This window comes from Psittacula echo (genome assembly GCF_963264785.1).
Source record: "Psittacula echo genome assembly, chromosome: 2".
NCBI classification, from domain to species: Eukaryota; Metazoa; Chordata; class Aves; order Psittaciformes; family Psittacidae; genus Psittacula; species Psittacula echo.
Genome location: NC_137737.1, coordinates 97,961,413 through 97,983,561, shown reverse-complemented (window position 1 = coordinate 97,983,561; position 22,149 = coordinate 97,961,413). Strand labels below are relative to the sequence as shown.

General features: G+C 45.5%; 1 protein-coding gene across 3 annotated transcripts in view; it reads right to left on the bottom strand.

Moving 5' to 3' along the window:
- RIPOR2 (RHO family interacting cell polarization regulator 2) overlaps positions 1-22,149 on the bottom strand; it is a 65,288-nt gene that overhangs the window by 31,418 nt on the left and 11,721 nt on the right. The window contains exons 1-2 of one of the 3 annotated variants that reach the window (XM_080610792.1): positions 18,697-18,793; positions 1,186-1,312 (exon numbers count right to left, since the gene is read on the bottom strand). In XM_080610792.1, the coding sequence (XP_080466918.1) occupies positions 1,186-1,286 (101 nt within the window). In that variant the 5' untranslated portion in view covers positions 1,287-1,312; positions 18,697-18,793. Of the gene's footprint in view, positions 1-1,185; positions 1,313-7,349; positions 7,427-18,696; positions 18,794-22,149 lie in introns of those variants that run through there. The other 2 variants (XM_080610790.1, XM_080610791.1) reach the window with 2 other exon arrangements.

Here is a 22,149-nt window from a genome sequence, read left to right as displayed (position 1 = left end):
TCTTCTGATATTATCTCTGCTAGCAGAAAGGAATCTGGTGCTGTGCCTGCCAGTTGAAGGACTGTGTTTGTTTACAGGTTAAGAGGTCTGAGCAGCCCGGGACATGCGCTGTAGGCTTTTGATGTGCCAGTTGCCTTGCCGAGATACGAATGCAGGTCTGGAAATGCCACGCTGAGTGTGAGGCTCATCAGATGTGTCTCTGGCCTATACTGTGCCTGTCCTGCCTCACATTGCTCAGCCACAGCCATAAAAGAGCTGAGCTACACCCAGGTACTAAAAACAAAGGGGAGCCCAGATAATCTGAGCCATAAAATGCGGGGGTTCCTGAGGAAGATTTGGCTCAGTTAAGAGTGCCTCTGGAGGACAGCATCACGCCTCTGGTCTTGAAAGTGGACCATACTTAGCTCTGTATGGAAAAGGGAGGATAGTTGTGCTACGTATAAGTGAATCTCCTGGGGACAGGTCAGCACCTAACCACCATTGCTGGCTTGACCTGACAACAGCAGGCGGCCCTTTGCCTGCTGTTCCTCAGCTGCTAACTGGTGATCCAACACTAGGAGATAGTGATTTCCACAAGATAGAATTAATTGTAAAGTAGCTTTTGGGGGCACTGGGGACTGAACAACTTGCTAAGTACCCGATTCAAAGCCCTAAATCCTGTCTAGCTAAAGGGTAGTGCAAGGAAAGGCTCTACAGCTAACCTCCACCCTGTTTCTAGCAGGACATGAAGGCAGGCAGCCCTGCAAGGGAAACAGAGCTGTTTTGAATTCATAGCAGCACTGCAAGGGAAAAACTGTCTTTTAGGTATGAACAGTCTTAAACTGGGGGCGGTGGGAAGTGTGTCGTGTTCCTGCACATGTCTCATGTTGAAAAGATCACTGCATAAGTTAGTAAATTAAAATCATTCTCTGAAATGCTCTCACAGCTCTGAGGCATGTGAGGAAGCCCTGCATTAATGGAGGAGAGGCAAACAGGCACTTGGGTAGTTAAGGTAGATCTTAAGGTAGTTAAGGTAACATCTTAATTGTACAAACAATACATAGAGAGATTTTTGCCGAGAAGATTTCCTCTCACAAGTCAGGGAGAAGGCAGTCCTCTCTCACCTTTTTTCCACCTTCACCCCTAAACCCCAGCGCTCCCTTAGGACCCGACTTGGAAATTCCCCTTAGAAAGCACAACACTTGCCTGGAGCGTCTCTCCTGAAGCCCGCTGAAGCCAGCGAAAGACTGGCTTCTAATAATCCCATTAGGACCTCCTGGAGAGAATGAATGTGATCCTATTGACATGATTTCAGGGAGCCTGGATGATATTCCTGAAAAACAACAGAAAGCAGGTCAGTGACGGTGGAGGATAAGAGGCAGGCAGTGAGGCTGGGGCTGCCTGGTGTCCATTAGTTATGGTAAAGGGTAACCAAACCCCAGGAGGAGCCATGAGCCAGGGCACGAATTTGTTTGCATTGTCAAATTGTCCTGACCCAAAAATAAAATGGTCCTATTTTAACTTCTGACTTATGGCCCAGGATCTACTGAAAACGTGCCAGAGACACTGAGAGGGTCTGAATGTGGGACTAGGAACCAGGTGCTTCAGCCTCATAGTCCCAGTGCCATCCCTGGTATCTGCCATGTCTGGCATGCTTCTCCCCAGTCCTGGTGTCCCCATCTGCTACATCAGGATGTCCTGGAGATCACTCTGGGAGGGTGCAGAGCTCTTAGGGCACACTCACCATCTCTGCAAAGTGATACTGCATATAATAAAATTTTTAAAAGAGGGTTCATTCAGCATGAATCAAGTCCTGCAGCTCCCCTTTGATTCTTACTCCTTTTCCCCATGACTGTTCCCACCTGGCTGCTGAGAAGGAAGATGCAGCAAGTATATGCACAGCTGTGGCATTCCATGATGAGAGCGGGATGCTCTCCATCATGAGAGGTGGGTAAACAAGCTTCAGGTACCATATTCGCTGCATATCACACATTTGGGAGGTGGCTTCAGCATGCTAGGAGGAAGCCCCTGCTCTGTGTGTTTGCTCATTTCCAGTGCCCAGATCAGCATCTGCACCAAACTAACGTGATTTCAACCAGCACAGAAATAGCAAACAAGTGGCATGGTTCATAACAGCTCCATCAACTTGCTGCTGCCACGAGGGTAAAGGGGGGATGCTTCCCTCTTTCTCTACTATGAGGGTGGTGAGCCACTGGAACAAATTTCCCAGTGAAGTTGTGGCTGCACCATTCCTGGCAGTGTTCAAGGCCAGGTTGGATGGGGCTTTGAGCAACCTTGTCTAGTGGAAGGTGTCCCTACCCACGGCAGGGGGGTTTGGAACTAGGTGATCTTTAAGGTGCCTTCCAAGCCAAACTGTTCTACGATTCTATGACTCCAGTGCTGGGCCCAGATGGTCCCAGTTCATTTCTCTCCAACAGCTGGGTCAAGGGGTGAGTTTGGTGCCATGGCAGGGGCTGGAGCTGCCTGCAGGCGATCGAGAGGATACCTTGTGAAACCATGACCTGCAGGCTGAGGAGGTGAGAATCTAAATCATCCTCTCATCCTCACAGATGAGGAATGATCACAAGAGATCAAAAAAAGCACCCACCTGTGAAGGTGACAGATTTGTAATGTAAACCTCCACCATCAAGCCTATTTATTAAAGATAAGCAGCAAAGCTACATGGGTCCTACACAGCAAACACTCACCAGAGAAAGCAAATTTGGGGAAACACTGTGCACCCTCCAGTTATGTTTAATTAGTAGCACTAAGCTGGGCAAATACTCTTTATTATCAGTAGGTGCCATGGCGAGCTACTGCTTCTCCGTGGAGAGGACTGCATTGCCTGAAATGCTGCTTTATCAGAAGTATTTCTGCAAGACCTCTGCTAGGAATACTTCTTTCAGTCCCAGCATTGCCAGTGCTAGTGGTAATGTGAAGCTTTCTCTATTGCACAACCGAAACAGTGTACATCTTTCTGTTTCGGAAGCAAGGGCTGCAGTGAGCATGTGAGTGGGCATACCACCTGGGCTGCAATTGCAATTAAGGCCAGTTCTGTCTGCAGGCTCAGGAGAAACTGCAGTGAGGATGCACTTTAGCTAACTTGCACACGGGTAAACATGCTCCAGCCACAGCTGGAGATACTTGATTCTTCAGGGAGTGAGAGCCCACATTTGGCCCTACACTCACCACCAGCTCCTTTAGGCTCCCGGCACACCTCTGCAGAGCTGAGCCCTGCTTAGGCTTGCAGCTACCCAGCACCTGGATGAAGCTACTTTGCAGCTTCCAGGGTCACACCTCACATCCCAGTAGATGGCACAGCATCCACCCATGCCAGTCTGACAATTCAAACCCAGAACCAGCTCCTGCGAGACAAAGTGGAAACCACACCATCACAGTACTCTGGGAGTCTGTCTAGCAAGTTCCCTTTGGTTTTGCAAATAACCCTAAGATGCTTAGGCTTCGTGCTGAATGCTCCCATTTGCATACAAGGATTTGCATTAAAAGTGGGTCCAGAGAGCCAAGGAGCAGAAAATCCCTCGCAAGTGTTCAGTGCTTGCATCATTTTATAGGATGGTTAACACACATCCTGACAGCAGCTGGAGACCTATGAGGGCAGAAGCTAAACAACACTGACAGGCAGAGGAGATTTAAATACATAAACATCAGCCATTCCTCAAAAAATAAGAGGAATAAAACCAGCTTGAGGTTGGGTGTTAATCATGATCACGTTTGCTATAAAAATATAATTACTTTAGATACAAAACTCAAAATGCTAACATCTTCCACACAATTAATATCTTCCATATTAATGTGAATGAAAGATGAATGGATTTCCCTCTGAACAAAATCTTTGTGTCCGGATGTGACCACATGCAGACAGACTGGAAGTGTTTTGATTTTCCTTTGGGTAAACTTAAAAAATCAATAATTTTGGAAAAGGAATTTACTTATTTTCTTTATTTTGCTCAAGCACTCAGATGGCTTTGCAACGCTTTAGTAGCTAAGACTTTCCCAGAGATACCAGAAGGATGTGTGTAAGAAGTGCAATTGAAATGCAAATTGAAGACCTGCCTGGAGCTGCTTTTGCTTTGCTTTTGCATAAAATGGTCAGAACACAGAGCACAGATAGGCTTGTACTCTATGTATATATTATATATAATCTTAGTGATTAATGTATGTTTGGTTTCTGTACAGAAGAAAACTGTGATAAAAAGAGGTAACAGTCAGAACTGATGAAATCTCCCAGTTACTTTTCAGTTTGTCAGATTAGAGGTTGACCCTACCGTACAAACACAATCTGTTCTTAAGATTTAAACTTACATTGTTGACATCTCAAATGCTTCCAACTGACCTTACAAAATAACACTGACTCCACCAGCAGCAGCCTCTTAGCCCAGACTCACATAGACACCAGCTGTATATGGGTACCACGTCACTGGATTATTTATGACACCTACATCTAGCAAAGACACTTTGAGTAATGAGTATTTGTCACATTGTTGTAATATACTTTGCCTCTTAAACCATTTCCAGGCCTTTGTGCTGTCAACTAAATAGACCTACCTCTGCATTTAATAATACAGTTGTATTCTGATTCTGCGCATAGATATAGTCACTGGCATAATTTCAGTAAGGCTCAGTCCACAAGACTTAGCCAGATCTTTTACTGACCTGACTGGTATCCCTACAGATGAACACTACTAAGGGGATTTTGGCACTACTTCAACGTAGTGATCAAGTTTCTAAGTCTACATTTAGTAGTTATATGACATAATGCTCCTCTCTTCTAGATACAGCATAAACTGCTCTCAATATAAAGCATATTGCACATCTAAAAATGATACTAAATGCTTTTGAGATTTGAGAGATCCACCTCAGCAGTGGATGCACTGACCATGCTTACATTTTTAAACCTATCTAGCTAATGAACCACTGATGTTTTATTTTAAAAACAGTCACCAGTCTGCTTACTGCTAATGTAGAAACATAATTAATATAATTAGTACTGCCCGTGCTAAGTGCATGGCAGCTGAATGATAAGCCCACCAGTGAGTCAAGGGATAAGGTGAAATCCTATCAGTACTCTTTCCCTGCCCTGTTCTCTGACAGTTTGCAGCAGGGAATGGCAGATAATTGATGATGTCTCTGTCCCCGGGGAAATAAAAGTCCCCTTTCCCAGCTCTCCTTTCAGACTGGAAATGGGAAAACAGCTGAGCCTCAGCTAATGAGAGGGGAAGGGACTATCAAGGCCATCACATCTATAGGGCTGCCCTCTCTTTATCACCTTCAGCAGGAACCCGCATCTCCCATAATGCAGAAGTATTTGACAAACAGCATGGACATCAATCCAAGCTAAATTTAGTCAGAAACATACGTGCTAAATCTAGACTAATTTATGCATGGCCTGTTTTGGTTTGCTTTTTCCCCATGGTATTTTTTATTCACCAAATTTTGAGAAGTTGGTTTTGGTACACATGTGCTAGCAACCATGTAAAGTTGCAATAAATATACCGGTGGTAATGGTGCCTTTGATTGCCCCTGTTCTCTCCTTGTAGCAGCTATGGTTACGGCTCTGGGTCTAGGGTTTGCTGTAGGCTGTTAGGGAGCTGTCTGCAGCTGAGGGTCCATGGAATAGAGGCTTCAAGGACACCTCAGGATTATGCATAATCCTTAATTAAATAGGAATGATGGGTAGGACTTAATGAATGAAAGGATCCTTGATAATCCTTTGTTCCTGTATTATTTTCTTGTATGACACATGTTTCAAGGTCCACCTGGGATCTAAGCAGCTGCAGTCCCTACAGTGAGATGGTTTGTGTGTTGTTCCTTCTGCTGATCTGTGTTCTGCAGGGTGCTCATTAAAAATTGGTGGTAATTATTTAGGTTAAGGTAAGCTAAGGGGATTCTCTAAACTGATGTGAGTGGATGGCTACAGAAGTCAACTGATTCTATTTTGCATGCTAGGAACAGTTCTTATCTGCAAGCCTGGGGTATGTCTAACAAATTAACTGGTATCTTCTTGAGTAATGAAAGAAAAGAAGATGTTCCTCTTTCATCTATTTCAAGGTCTATGTTCTGCTTATCAGACTAGCTGGCCAAAGATAAAAACTTTTAATTGCAGTAAGATCACATTCAGGAGTGTGCATCTCCAAAAGAATAAATCCAGTAAGGCAAGAAACTGGTTATACCCTAGAAGTCATGTCCAGCCAGGAAGTTCTTTCTGCTTTGCACTCGTAAACCCAAAAAGCAAGTTCAATTCTGAACTTACTCAGGCTCGGTTCAATGCTGGGCTTATTCAGTACAACTTTAGCTGGTGTCACTTGCTTTTGTAGCTTCAAGTCTAGCCATTTTTAATATTTAGTTTCCATCTTCTTCCTTCTTAATCAAATCACCCTGGCAATATGAGGCCACGGGCAATAGCCCAAATAGCCTCCTGGAATTTATGGTTTCCATGTTTCTTAGACTCCTAGAAGGCACAGAGGTATGCACCTTGGATGAGAATGTAGATATTCTTGTGGACGGTTTTTTAATCTAAAACATTAACAATAATGTATGGGTAAGAGCACTCAGGAGCATTATAAAAACCTTCACAAGAAACTTAATTCTCACACCAGAGTTTTTACACTTTTAGGCATTAGTGCACAGGCTCATAATTCCTGAATATGTCAGGAACATTTCTGTGGGATGGGATCTCCTGGAAGCATCTGTAGAAGGGTGCCTTCTGTTGGTCATTGGATTACATGAATTATCACTTTCACTGCACATTTTATGCTCCCAGTGATTGGGCTGCTCCTTCCTTGTGCAGAGTAGCATTCGCCAGAGCTGTACAGGCATGTGAGCTCCATCTGAAGAACTATTCTTGGTTGCCAGAACAGAATCATTTGCATTTTTTCCATCAAAGTCCAAGGCTATGAGATTCCTAAATAGCAGCATATGGCTATACTGACAGGCACACTTCCCAAGCCTACATCAGCCGGTGAAAGGCCAGCCGATCTGTGAGCTTTGAATGTTAATTTTAGCATTTAGAACAAGAGCCATGTGGATTTACCAGCATGGCTGCAGGGAGCAGCACTGCACAGAGAAGGAGCTATAGCTGACACAGGTCCCTCTCCTTCAACTGAGAGTTGTGGGAGCACCTGAGTCATGCTTGGGCAGGCATCAATGGTGTTGGTAGCCACATATTCGTGCCCCAGCGCAAGGAAGCAAACTTCTGCCCCACCTCTTGGAGCAGTAAGAATCTTAGTTTAGCCCACCACAGCTTGTCCTGTCCCCGGTGGCAGCCTGAGGTGGGTCTTTTCCCCAGCCACGGACATCCAAGCCTCACCACCACCTATCCAGCAGGATCTCTCCGAAGGCTTTGTGCTCACTTTTCACTGTTGCTTTATCTGCATCAGTGACGCCTACGGTGATTCTTTCTTTTATTAGTCTCATTTCAACACCTTCAGTTTGGGTGGAATCAGTTTTTACAACGCACAAAGAAGTGTTTATGCAACTCATGCATTTCTTATAGCTCTACTTAAGTCCATAGCTGGGAGCTTTAGTTTGCCACGCAGAAATCCCTGTGAATGAGCACAAGGCATCGTTATTTACTATTTCCAAGAAACAAAAAGGTTAGATTTGGGTATTTTGTTGCCGAATTTTACCTTTTGTTTCAAATAATGTTCTTCCCAAGACTTCATACTGATAGCAAGACTTGTACTTCATGGTCTCATTTCCTAAAGAACATTTTTTACATTGAATGTAAGGACATTTTCAACTCAAATGCTGCATTATTTGCTAGCTCATCACTAGACACCCCGAGCAGAAACACAAATTGTCTACCATCTGGAATAGCTCATGCTGTTTGTTCTGCTCCTTCTACCCAAATTGGATGTACATAAACCAAAAAGCAATAATAATAGTAAGAAAAAAGCTAACAGTGAAGGTCAGTAGCAGAACGGTAAAGAGTATGTGGCTGTAAATGTATAGGACCTGATACCTGATACTCCCACTGCAATATAGCTCCATAAATTCAGCAAGCATCAGTCACCTTTCACACTAGTCTAGCTGCTAAATCAGTGTGGGGACTTGGAACTTTATCTTGCATTTTTTCTGTAAAACATGCCTTTGGCTTTAACTTTCATCACCTCACGAGCACAGAAATAATGTCTGGCGGTGGCTAAGGTAAAAGCAGCACCCCTTCTGTTTTATACCACGATTGGCTTTCTTCCTGCCCTTTCTGTAGCTACTCTTTCACCAGAGGTCCTGGTACATGACCCATTTCCCCTGCTGGGGAGCCACAAACTGCCCTTTACTTTGCTTAACCTCCCCTCAGAGAAACACAGCATTGCTCTTTACTCTTGGTACGGCACATGCCAAAAACATAAGGAGAGGGAAATAAGTTATTCCACTGTAATAAACCCAAGAAAAATAAATATGATCTTAAATGGTTCCCGTGCAGGACAGATGGGTTCATGGTCACTGACCTCCTTTTTCTCAGTTCCAGCATTTGTTTCTCTCTAGCAGCTGGAGTGAGTGTGTGCATGAGCCCACATGGTGCCCTCCCTAATGCCATTCCCTTACAGCACTAGGAACACGGAACAATCATATTCAGCTGGCATTAGTGTAGATAAGCAAAATTTGGTCTGTAACAGTGTGTATGAATGTGGCTGGGGGATGAGAATCCAGCTGTCTAATCAGATTTGACATTCGTTCATTTCAAACCCACCCCGCTATGCAGAATTATCTTTGATTAGAAGTCAGCTCCAATTCTACTCATCATGGATTATTCGTTATGTCAATCAAGGATTTAATTAAAAACAAAGCTCCCCTGCCATTCAAGTGCCAGCAAGTAATCTAGAGAAAATGTATTTATAAAAATCAACTGAAAATTATCTTCTTGTGCTCTGAACACACCTTTCCCTAACACCAATTCAGGGCGAGTGACCTGCGCACGTAATGAATCACGCTGTCATTTCAGCAGTGTTACCCAGTAGTAAAGGTGGAAGGCTTTGTGCTGTTCTGTTCTCTGTTCCTATATTAGGAGAACAACTACAAGGAGCGATCTTGTGTTAAGCACTAAGACTAGCATGATGCCAAGCAGGCTGTGGGAGCTACTCTGTCCAGCAGCAGCCTGGATACTTCTCTACTTCTTTTGGCCCAAACCACTGAACACTGCCTGGCTGATCAGGCATGTTGGGTGGAATTTCAGTTTCTCAGTTCAGATCACATAAAGCAATCAACCTATTGTGCACTTCTGAAAGCATTAGCAGTAGGGAAAGCCTAGGAAGCCATGAGTGGTGCTGGTGGTCTCCCTTGTCCTTTACTGACCAACGGTAACAGTTGGATGAGCCCATGAGTAAGATCTGAGAACAAGTGGAGTAAGTCATCCCTGATATCAATAGATGCAACTCGGGTGGGAGACTTTTGTCGAAACCCATGATGACTCTGAGCAGTGACCTAAATTTTTGTGTCAAGTACAAGCAGCAGAGTGGCTTCACTTTCTCAGACTGTGTAAGCAATGAACATAAAAAACTTCTCACTGGCAGGAGAGAAAAGCAATGAACCAGCAGTGTTTAATATAAAATCATCCTTAAGAGTGCTGCTTTCCTTTATGACTTGGCACCAGTATTTCTGCTGTTTACAACTCTCATTTAATGCAGATGGCAGCAGCATGGACAAGGACAGCAAGCAGAGCATACAACCTCTTTGTGTCAGCAGGGAAGTAAATGCATCAAATAGACACTTGTAGGATGATTTTGGTAACCAGTGGGCTGCTCTAGAGATTATTTGTTTTGCTTCAGCCAAGACAGACAAATTGTAGCCGTACTTGGTATCCATTCCAGGTACCCTCTAATATAAACATGAGCCAGCTAAATTAAACAAATAAGACAGGCTTTTCATCCTTGAAAGGAAAGTAAAACATCATTGTTGTTAAAGCCTTTCAGTTGCTAATGAGATACAAACACTTTGCTACTCCTCTTTAAATACATGGGATTAGGGTGACTTAAACCGGCCTGGATGTTTATTGATCATTCTATTTCAAGGGTCGTCTTAATGGCATGTTGCTCACTAAAATATTGTTTAAGATACATAACTGCATGTTTAAGGGAAGAGGATCTTTAAAGCTGAGCATTCTTCTCCCAGATAGGAGCATTGCAGCAATGGATTTGTTTAATCTTTTTGACACCTCACAACAACACTGCCATAAAAGTCCTGTGTTACTTCATTTGTATTTGGCTATAGCATGTGTCTGAAGCTCTCCTCTAGTACATCATGTAGCTGAACACTGTCCATGCACAACTAAGAGAGGCTGTGTGCTCAGATCATTTAGCTTCAGTTCATTTAAATTCAATACTTGAATCTTGTGCTAGAGAAGACCTTACATATATGATTTCTATAAGTTTTATTTAAAGTTACGGCAGAGGTTATTATTCTTCTGGCTACAGTATTTTAATCTTTAAAAACTCCCAAAGGTATAACAGACAACAATGCATATCTAATATCACTAAACAGCCTAAACTTCCCCCAAACCACTACCTACTTTAGCTAGGATTATTAAAGGAGCTGTAAAAAGCAGCTAAAATACATTTGATGCAGGATAAAGGGATAAGGGAAATCTGTGCTAGGAAGAGTTCCTCTTGGAAAAGCTTGTGTTAATGATGCTCGTACTGGAAAAGAGATCTGACAACCAACAGGGCAGCTGAGCAAAACCAGGAAGGTGCTTGCTATGTGCAAGAGACCTGATTGTAGCCTTCCAGTTCTTATAGGGGGTTTATGAGAAAGTTGGGGTCAGACTCCTTAGTAGGGCCTGCTGTGATAGGACAAAGAGTAATGGTTTTAAACTAAAAGAGGTCAGATTGAGACTAGACATAATTAAGAATTTTTTTTATTATAAGGGTAGTGAAACATTGGCACAGATTGCCCAGAGAGGTTGCAGATGCCCCATCCCTCAAACCATTCAAAATCAGGTTGGATGGGGCCCTGAGCAACCTGATCTAGTTGGAGATGTCCCTGCTTATTGCAAGGGGATTGGACTAGATGACCTTTAAAGGTCCCTTCCAACTCAAACTCTGCTATGATTCTAAGTCTCTCATCATAGAAAAGCTGTTCCCTTTTGAATCTGCAAGGGTTTTCTGCTCCCTGGGGCAAAGGAGGTTACACTGCTTGAGCAATTGCTGGCACAGATGTGGTTTGGGCCAGTTTGTGCTCTCCCATACAACTATCGGGCATGGTTTGGGAACTGGCATGGGCCAAGGACCATTCCCAAAGAAGTCTTCATGTGTTTTCCTCTTTTGGAGAAGAGGGGAATTTAATGCCATGGATACAGGCTGGTCTGTGCCTGTTGCCGTTAGTGCCTGAGACCAATCCTAAATGCCTGTATTTTACTGTCACAGGCACAGTCAAAGCAAACCTGATGAAACGCTTAATTATGTGGCAAGTAGATCTAGTCAGGTTAAATTGGTAAATTTAATCTGTAGCGAACATTAAATACAAAAATCTTGAGTTTAAAAGTCATATTGTTCAGCCATGCTATAGGTTTGGTTACCATTTGAGTCTTTTAGACATGGAGACATTACAGATAAACCGAGCATGGAATGAATAGATCTGACAGCGTTTACTGTCGCTGAACTACAAGGCAATTATCTTGTGTAACTTTTCATTGCTCAAATTAAAGCAGCAGTCATCGCAGCACAATCCTGCTTTTCCACAGTCTGCCATTTAAAGGAAAAACCCACTGGGGCTATTGCAGGCTAATGGCAAGCTTGTAAGAATGACCCCTTATCTTGTACTTCCTTTCACTCCTTCCTCCTTTCCCTCTGTTGAGATTTCTGCATTTTCCAATTCACATCAAAGTGATGGTCTGTCATTGAGGGTATAGGAAAAGGAGGATATAATGGGTTTATAGGATGATGGAAAACCAGTTTGTCCTTTTGCCAGTGGAAGCCATTGTCTTCCTCACCTCACAGCAGCATGACATTCCCACACGGAAAAAAAAGGGGCTGCAGAAATTGTGCATACAGCATTTGGTTCATGTTCACATGACAGCTGTTACACACTGGATCCACTGGTTCCTTCTTCTGTACCAGGAAGGAGGATTATTTTCTTTTTAAGGGCAGGGCCAGGAAAGAATGGGGGAAAATGCAGCCCCTTACTGGATAACTTCCAGATGAAAAGCTATCTAATCATCAGGGATCTTTAGCTTTCATTGTAAGGCATGGAAATCAAATACACTGCAAGTGCTTCCAGTCCAGCACCTGCATGCATGGAAGCAAGGCTTTGTGGTCCAGCTGCCATCTGGGGAGATGATGGCAACATCTCCCTCCGATTTCAAAGAAAGCAAAACCTCAGTATATGCAGGCAGGATTTTAAGCTGATTATTTTCCAGCCTCAGCTGAAGCCTTAGCATTTTTAATATGGCTTTGGTTTGGTTTTGTGTAGCACAGATGACTTACAGAGCATTTCCAGCTCTCGGCTTCATTAATCTGAGTATCTAATAAACTGAGCACTCGCCCTTGTTTACCTTAGCGGACATCTATTCTTATGCGTAAGGTCTTGTGTTTATCTAAGTAGATGTGGGCTGCGACTGTTACACTGAATTCAGAAAAAATCCTCTTGGTTCAAAGAGCATCTCACAGCCAATTGCTTCCTGTCCCACAATCATCTCTGTGCAAACCTCCAAGTCCTTCTTTGAACTAACAAAATGGTATATTGCGGATGTACCAAACAAGACAAGGAAAGGGCAGTCAGTCACGCAGGACTTGACACATTATACACGTAATTGAGCATTGGCATTTTTTCAACAGCATCTTCATCCACAGACATGCCTGTATGGTTGGAAAAATGCACAGGAACAGCTGTTACTACCCTAATCCAGCAACACTTGCAGGGATGAGCAGAGAAAAGTGTGCCTTCATAGCCGGGAAGACTCCGTGGCTGAAGACTACTCGCAGGGATGTTATTGCACAAAGCTGAAACATATGTCCCTACCACAATTACAGTTTTAAACCCAAACATTTTTAAATTAAATACCAACAGAGAATGTCAGGTTGCTTAATTATGGAAAAGGCCGTTTCCCTCATGTTATACAATTAGAAAACATCCATCAGACTTGACTACAGAGCTACACTGAATGCTCTACCTGCCTGCCTGAGACAGTACCACAGACAAGTGACACTATCACAGCCCCAAGCACAAGCCCCACTCCCCAAGACATCTTCAAAGGGTATGTTCAGTACAAACACTATTTTTTCCTCTGATTTGCCTCAGTCTGTAGCAGATGCAAGATAAAATCAACAAACAAGAAAGAAGCCTCATTGAGGGACAAGTCAAGCTGTTTTGGCTGCTCAGATAGTGAGATGGTAATTTGGGGAATGAGAAAGGAAGCTGTGGTACTCAACCTTGCCCTATCTGTTAAAACATGAACTCTTGCAGCTATCTGCAGGTGCTTATTTGCCTATCTCCAACAGATTTCACTGTAAATGAGTTCCTTCCTTTGGTCAGCTCAGATAGAAATGTTTCAATAGTCAATCTAGCCCAGTCTTTGGTAGAGGTGAAGGCATAAACTAAAACCAGAACCTTGGTGATTACTAGATAGATCTCTGCTGCTACTGCTTTTTGGAGCTGATGGATGGCCTCAAGATTTTCTGTTGGTGATGTTTTCAGGACAAAGTAAAGTCTGACTAATATCTGGGTGGTTTTGAATAATAATAAATAAAAGGTTTCATGCAGAAGGGATTATTTGAAACAGATCTGGTGTCACTGAAGGGTTACCAGCAAGCTGCCTGACCTGGGAAGCTCTAGCTGCTGCAGTTAATCGGGCTGTTTGAGGGCCAGGGGAGAGGGCAGGCTGTGAGCAGTGGGACAGCAGTAATGAGGTGGCTGGCTCTGCCAGCCAAGGTCAGCTTACTGCAGGCATCAAGAGACCAGAGAGCTTCTGATGCTTTAAAAGGGCTGGACAATAAAATGCATTATTGTGACTACTTCATGTGTTGCACGGGGTCCAGGGAACTGTCAGCTTCAATTTGTTCCTCCCATTGAAGAGAAGGAAGATGCTCGCATACTTCTGTACTAATATGCCCTTTCTTTTGTACTGGCTGGGGAGTAGAAAACACAGGATACCCTTCTAACATAAAAACATGGCAGAAAAAGGTAACTTTAGGAAAGAAAATCCAGTTAGGTCTTGCATCACGCTTAGAGGACTCCCTTCTTATTGAGGCCACTGGGTGCAGAGCCTGGATGTGAAGACCAAAGCAAGATCTGTGTTTGTGGCTGCCAAAAAGCAACTCAGGAGCACCAAGGTGATTCAAGGTGTACACTAGCATGTACTGGGACTCACTTTTTGATCACAGCTGGATACAGCCAATTTCTGGAGCCTTGCTGCTGCTCCCTAATTAACCTGGACATGGTCAGGGAGGGGGAGATCCTCTTTCTTCCCAGCAGCACCAGACCCAGCAGCAGAGATATTTCAAAGCTGGAGTTATAAGCCAAAACTTGGGGGGCTGAATCCAAACCCCCTGGATGCAGATCTGTATTGACAGGAGAAGCGGTAATGGTTTTAAACTAAAAACTGGGCAGATTTAGACAGATATAAGGAAGAAATTTGTTATGATGAGGGTGGTGAAACACTGGAACAGGTAGCCCAAAGAGGTGGTAGATGCCCCATCCCTGGAAGCGTTCAAGGTCAAGTTGAACAGGGCTCTGAGCAACCTGATCTAGTTGAAGACATCCCTGCTGACTGCAGGGTGTTTGGATTGGATGACCTTTATAGGCCACAGAATCATAGAATGGTTTGGGTTGGAAGGAACCTTAAAGATCATCTGGTTTCAACTCCCCTGCCATGAGCAGGGACACCTTCCACTAGTCCAGGTTGCCCAAGGCTCTGTCCAGTTTGGCCTTGCATACTGCCAGGGATGGGGCGTCCGAAACTTCTCTGGGCAACCTGTGCCAGTGCCTCACCACCCTCATAATGAAAAGTGCTCCCTAATGTCTGATCCAAATCTCTCCTCTTTCAGTTTAAAGCCATTTCCACTTGTCTTATCACTACACACGCTTGTAAAAAGTCTCTCTCCAGCTTTCTTATAGGCCTTCTTTAGGTATTAAAAGACAGGTCTCCTCAGAGCCTTCTCTTCTCCAGGCTGAACAAACCCAACTCTCTCAGCCTGTCTCCATAGCACAGGTGCTCCAGCCCTCTGACCATCTTTGTGGCCCTCCTCTGGACTTGATCCAACAAGTCCACATCCCTCTTGTTTTGGGAGCCCCAGAGCTGAATGAGGAACTACAGGTGGTGTCTCATGAGACTAGAGGGGCAGAATCACCTCCCTCAACCTGCTGCTCATGCTTCTTTTTGACGCAGTCCAGCATACAGGTTGGCTTTCTGGGCTGCAAGTGCATACAGCTGACAGGTCCCTTCCATCCCAAACCATGCTATGATTCTATGAAATGTGAGATAAAACTGCTGCCCACATGCAGCAAAACAACATCTCAAGCCATGCTCGCCTGCAGGAGGATGCTCAACCAGGTTTTGGCATGGCAGCTGTCTCTAGGTTGCCAAATAGGGGAAAGCTATCTTCCGGAGAGGATTACCTAGTACCTGCTGCTTTCCTTCTCCTTAAAATACCTGCCTGGAGCAGGAGCCAGATCACCAGCTTTGCGGGTCAGGATGGGATGGGATGGGACGGGATGGGACAGGAGTGAGCCAGCCCTAGCCCAGCCATTCAACTCACACGGGTGCAGACAAGTGAGGGCAAGAGCAGCATTTGCATGGAGGAGCAAAAATAAAGCTGCTGAGCAGCTGTGGCCAGGAAAATACAGTTTCTGCTTTGATTTGGGTATGCAGGGAAGGACAGTCATGAGGTTCAAGTGAGCTGGCTGCCTAGCCTGAACTGAGCATTAGGCAGAGGTATATAATATGATCTGGTTTATTGCATGCAGGGTTGGCTCCTGCTGCAGCTCTCCTTCCAGCCCTTTCACAGGGAGCTGGCTAAGCCCATCCCGCCGTTCCTCCTCCAGCCACCTGGCTCCTCGGCACAGAGTGCCCTCCTGTCTTGCTCTGGAAAAACTGAATGTCTGAAGGGCAGTGAGGGAAACAAAGATGTTGGCAACTTCACTACAGGAAACTGAATTCTCGTTTACACTGTTGTGCACCCAAACTGGAGCCACCACAGTCTGTGAAGTCCCTCAGAGCAAAATTGCTGCCCTTAAAAGACTTTGTGTTTGATTTTCTAACTTCACAGTGGGTCCAGTGCTTCCTCTCTGCCTTCTCAAAGGGCAAGCACATCTTGGAGCCAGTGGGAAAAAAGTAATGCATGCTCTTGCTGATAAGTTTTGAAAATGTCTTACTGAGAAACTTGTTTAAGAACCTCCCTGCCAGAAGAGCAGCAGGCACTGGAAGCTGAGTGAACAAAACACAGACCTCCAAGGTCCGGCTAAGTGTGAAAATAACCAGGTTTCTTCCCATTTTGTTAATAGAGTCATCCAGGAACCACATAGCTTGAAAGTGATGTGATAGGTCCCTATCCAATGCTAATTCATGTCCTGGTCCTCTCTAAGAAGCCTGTGCCAGTAGCATGCATTCAGGCATTGCTCTCCTCACTTCCCTCCCTGGCTGCTTTCAGCTGATGCTCTGTGCTAGCTCAATGGCCACAGACACAACCTGCCCATCTCCCTGCTGCTTGCAGCTTAGCTTGAGTAATGAAAACTACCCCAGTAAGTGGGTTGTCTGTGAGCAGCTTGTCACTGCCACATGTATAGCATGAGGAGAAAAAAAAACCCAAGTCGGACCAGCCATCCCTTTTTTGGAAAAAGCCAATGCTGCCTTTAGTTCTCACTCCCACTTCTTCCCAGTGGGGAAGCAAGGCAGCTCTCCCCAGAACCAGACCTTTCCCAGCAGAGTGTTTTGTGTGGAAGTTACCTTTCTGCTTGCTCGGGTTTAAAAATATCAAAGAGCAAAATGTAACCCTGCATGGTGTGTGAATGTGCTGCTGAGGGTTGCGAAGTCGTGCTTTGTACCGCTTGTACCCTGAGTGTTTGCTCTGTGATACTGGTGAATAAAGCAGTCACGTGCCTTGAGACCACAAGGAAGTACAGCCACCTTCTCACTTAGGGATGCTCCTTCACCCTAAACCACACACTTCTCCCTTTATACATTCTCAAGTGTTTAAGGAATATTCATTCCGCTATAGAAAAACCTCTAAGATATAACTGGATTGTCATTCTAGAGAGGAGCAGAGATACAGAAAAGCTAATTGCTCTGATCCCAGGGCAGGATCCTGAAAAGAAACGAAGTCTGTTCTTTCTTACAAATTAAAACAACCAACCAACCAACCCCCCTAAGCCCACACCTTGTCAGGGAAGTGCTACTTGAATGTCAGGCATTAAATCAGCACCAGGTTATGGATGCCAGGATTTTAAAAGGCCACATTGCACAAGTGCTCCCCTGCACTTTGCAGCCGGTGCAGACACCATCTTAACTGACTGTCCCAGTGATTTAGTTACTGGCTGAGCAAAGGCTGAATTTACAGAAGGAAAGATAGATTCTGCTGCCTTTAGACTCCCACTGTTTAATATATAGCCACCCACATTTACTTAAGCGTGGAGCACTCTGTCACATTTGCCCATTATGGTTATAAAGCCATGCTCCTAACACGGCTCAGCAGATGCCTTCCTCGAGTCTGGCTGCAGTAAATCACATTATATCTCTTCCCAGTGTGTGAAAATCTCAGAGACAGCTGGGCAGCAAGTGCAGACACCTTCTAGGAAAGACACCGTCCTCTTGCCTCCTTCCTTAAGCCCCCTGTTTGGGTATGCTTCTGCTTTTGTTTATTCAGAAGGAGAGGGATGCTTGTGAAACCTAATTAGCCACTGGAGAACATGAAGATAATGTTTCTGTTTGGGAGTGTGTTCCCTGCCCCGGGCTCCAGCTGCGTGACAGCAGCTCATACATGGTAATTAAGAAGAGCGTGGCTGAATGCACGGCCAGATTAATGAATGTAGAAATTAGACATGAAAATACATTCAGCTCTTCTCAGGGAGATGTATGAAAGGGTGCGAAGGCAGAATGGCCACACGCACACAAACGCGCACACAGTTTCCAGAAGCTTTTTGAAACTTTGAATGAGAGACAGCAAAATGCTCAGTTAACACAGCCATAGAAAGAACAGCTCAGATTAGGTTGACCTTTTGTAACCAGGGCATTCAAAGGTAAACTGAAGTGCAGTGTCAGTGTGTAATACGTTTGCCTCAGTTCTTGGGAATGAGCTAGAGACTGAAAGGAGAACTTGAAAGGGTCTAAGCTTTCCTCCGACCAGTAATACCATAAAAGCTCACTGGAAATAGAAGACCTAATAGACTGAGAGTTTTTTTTATGGAAACCAGGCTAAGCACTTCCACGCGCGCTGGGAAAACATTAAACCCGTTCCCCCGCGCAGCTTTTCACATCGTTCAGCGAACACCCACCCACAGCCGAGATTTTCCTCACATTCCCACCCCAGACGCACACACAAAACGCCGCGCAGAATCCCCTTTTCCAGCCACAAATACCTGTCGCCTCCTGACCCCCGCAACCGGCGGGGCGGTGGCACCGGAGCGGGGTCAGCAGCCGCTGCCGGACAGACGCTCTACATCCCCGCAGCCCTCGGGCTCAGCTCGGCTACGTCCTGCCTGGGCAGCAGGAACCCCCCTTCCGCCTGTCAAGGGTTTCTTTCCCGCTCCGACCCCCCGATCCCGTGCTGGTACCTGTCGGTGCCGGCCGGGCTGCCCGCGCCCGCCGCCGCTCACAGCCCGTCCCGGGGCGCCGCTCGCCCGCCGCAGCCCAGCGCTCCGCGGGCAGCTCGCCGCCCCATCCCCGGCGGCAGCGCCCGCAGCCGCAGAGCTAATTATAGCCCCGAAGGACTAAAAAAGAATCATTTAAAATTTTAAAATTGAAGGAAAAAAGGAAAAAGGAGGAGGAGGAAGGCAGGCAGCCCGTCTGCGAGCGGAGCGCAGCGCAGCGCCGCTCTGGCAGCCAGCGCAGCCGCTGCCGCTTTTCCTTGCGGAGCCGCGGGAGGAAGGAGGAGGAGGAGGATGGGGACAAGGCGGAGGAGGAGGAGGAGGAGGCGCTGCTGCGCGGTCGTGGCCCGCCCCCCCGCGGGCGGTGCGGAGCAGAACGGAGCTGATCCCCCGCGGGTGGTGTGGGCCCTCGCGGTCCCCCCCGCCCCTTGTCCCGACTGGCAAGCGGCGGAACTGGCGGCTCAGCACCTTTGTTGAGAGCTTCAGCGCGGCTCTTCCATCTTGTCATTCGACGCTTGCTGCCTCTCAGGCGGTTTGCCCCAAAGATGGGACATCCGCAAAAGCCCTCTGATCCCGGCGCATATACCACTCTGATCCTTCCTCAGGGAATGGTGGGGGAACAGACTGCCGCAGCTCCGATTTCCCGAGGCCATTGGGCTGCTGGCTGTAGCCTCATTAGTGTGTGAGAAAGCAGACTCTAAATGGGGATATTGAGAGGGCTAAAGATGGCAAGTAACAGTGACTGTAAATGATAGAACATTGCAGTTAATGGACCTTATATTTCTTCCTTTGAGCATCTTTCTTTGAGTATCTTCCCTCTGTTACCCCAGAAAGAAAAAAAAAAAAAAAAGGTAGGAATGCAGCATTTTCCCAGAGATTCTGGGGTGTTTTCTTCAAGTCCAGTCTTCCTTCCAAAATGTATAGTCCTATTTACTATAAAGGGGGAGAATCCCTGGTAGGTCTGTGCGGTTGGCAAATAGACACAATTTAGATGGTGGCTCAAGGAGGCAATATTGATACCACCCCTATATGCCTGTATCTTTATCTTTGCCCATTTGGGTCAGGATAGGTAGACTCACCTTTTCTAAAGGGATATGTTTTTCATGGAGCTTGTAGACCTGTCACACAGAGGATGACACAATATGACAAAGTTTAGGAAACTACAACAACGAAAAAGAGTTGGGCTTTCACAGAGCATTATATACAGAAAAATCCCAAACCCTCAATGAATAAAAATCCAACCTCTTAATTCCACCTGACCTGTCATCTGGAGTAATTTTCAGAAGCAGTAATGACCATGTGTTATTTATATTGTATGCTGAAAATAAACAGCACCCAGTACCCTTAAGCAGTAGAAATGAGAGAAAACACTCCAGATTCAATAAAAGCAGAAAAGGATGCTGCTCTTCACACTGGCGTGCAGAGTTCTGGGGCCTACAGGCTGTTCCCAAAGGATTCTGAGTTCAGATGGGGTTTACAGCAATCCCAGCGGTGCATTTCCAGAGGCACATGCTTCTCCACCGCTGCTACCACAATGCTACTGCTGTAGCTCCAAGGTGAGATGTTTAGGGTGACCTTTCTATGTCTCTGACAGGATTGACTACCCCCCATTTCATGGGTTTCACACAGGATGTGAACTGTGAGGCCAAGGCAGAGAAGTTGCTTTCTGGACAAAGCAGCTGTGAGCCTCAGGGTGTGGAATGCCAGGGGAAGAGGAGAGGGAATATTTGTGGCAATGCTGAAAGCTATAAATGTCTCATCATGCATACTTAATATGCTTTTGAGTCCATTTCAGCCTTTTAGGGGGTGGCAGATCTCTCTGTGGAAGCCTGCTTAATTTATTAAATGTTTTCAGTGTCATATACTAATTGCGGCATCCTGTTCCAACCTTGAGCCTCCTACAGTAGTTCTTGGTAATTACTTTATGGTATAACCCATGTCACAAATTCCCTCTGGCCCTTTTGGTATCTTGAGGAAGAGCTTTTGAACTTAAGGTTGCAGATGCAAATACTCATTCATTTGCAGCCTCCTCTTTCAAGGAAATATTCTCTATCCTATGCAAATACATGTGCTAGGGATGTATGAGGTTATTTCTCTTGGTTTCTCATTCTAGTTTTGCATAGCAAACACAGAAAGCTAGCTTCCTCCTCTTTGTCACCCCAAACCCTGCACACATTCCTTCTTCCCTGCCTCCAGTGCTGCAGCTTGGCGAAACTGCTGGGAGACTGAGTAGGCTTGCAGATGCTCTAGATAAAATCTCTGTCCCACTTAGTCCTTCCGGAAACATGTATTCATCCTGATGCACATGCTTTTGAAAGGCTCAGGGTCAGTCATTCCACGTGTGTCTTGTTTTGCTAATTCGGTGGAAAATGCCAGAGAGCTCTGCCTCCCTCCGTAATTAGGCAGGAACGGGAGCTGCCTTTGTATTGTGGCTGCGATCATGCTACTACTCCTATGAATTATTCACTGTATTACAGTGTAATCTGCTGTTATGTTAAAAATAGGTCAGCATGAATGTCCCCAGTGAAATTTCTAAGTGACAACAGCTGATTTGAGCTTTGTCTCCAGAAAACAGTGACCTTTCCAAACCAGTAATTGCCAATTATGCTGCACTTCCACCTCCCTGCCAGCTCCCGCGCACCTTCACAAACACTGATTCTCAGCAAAGGTAACCCCATATTATACTTGAGACAACTAAGCCAGAGCTCCTAAATTACCTGCTGAGCTTTGCCAGGGCACTTTGCTTGCTATTAGCCTTTGCTCCAAGCCCAAATAGTAAATCAGGATTATCAGAGAAGAGATTATAGTCTGAGAATACCTAAACGCTCTGCTCCTCCCAGGCACCTGGAAGGCTCCCTGCAAGGGCTGAGCAGGATTTTCTGGCTGATATGCATCAGTTACACATTGCTCCAGGGGGTGGATATAATGAGAAGTACTTCACTTTTCCCACCACCCTACAGGCTCCAGCCCACTAAGTCCATCAACTCAGCAGAGAAGGGGGAGCTCGTGGCTCTCGTGTCCATTGCAGACATATCTAGAGAAACCTAGAAAGAGGGAGCAGGACCCGGTAGTCTGGACACAGGTCTGGGGGAAACCCTTTTTCCCACATTAGATACTCTGTGGGAGGATTCTGTGAACACCCCTGTGAAAATGTGTGATGTTGGTGCAATTTCACTGCTGATAGTGGGGATGCATGCCTGTTAGGCACATACAAAGACTTAGTCCTGGATTCTTTCACCTGCAAGCAAGGGTTGGTGTTAATACTCAGCAGACCATGGGGACAGCAATTCACACAGAGGTCTCCCATTAGCATGTTTGGATCAGCCAAAGGAGGTAGGGGGATAGGTAGGCAGACAATGGCTTTGAGCTTTGGATGTCTGAGATAGGTCAGGCCTGCCCTAGCTTTTAAGAAAGGCAATT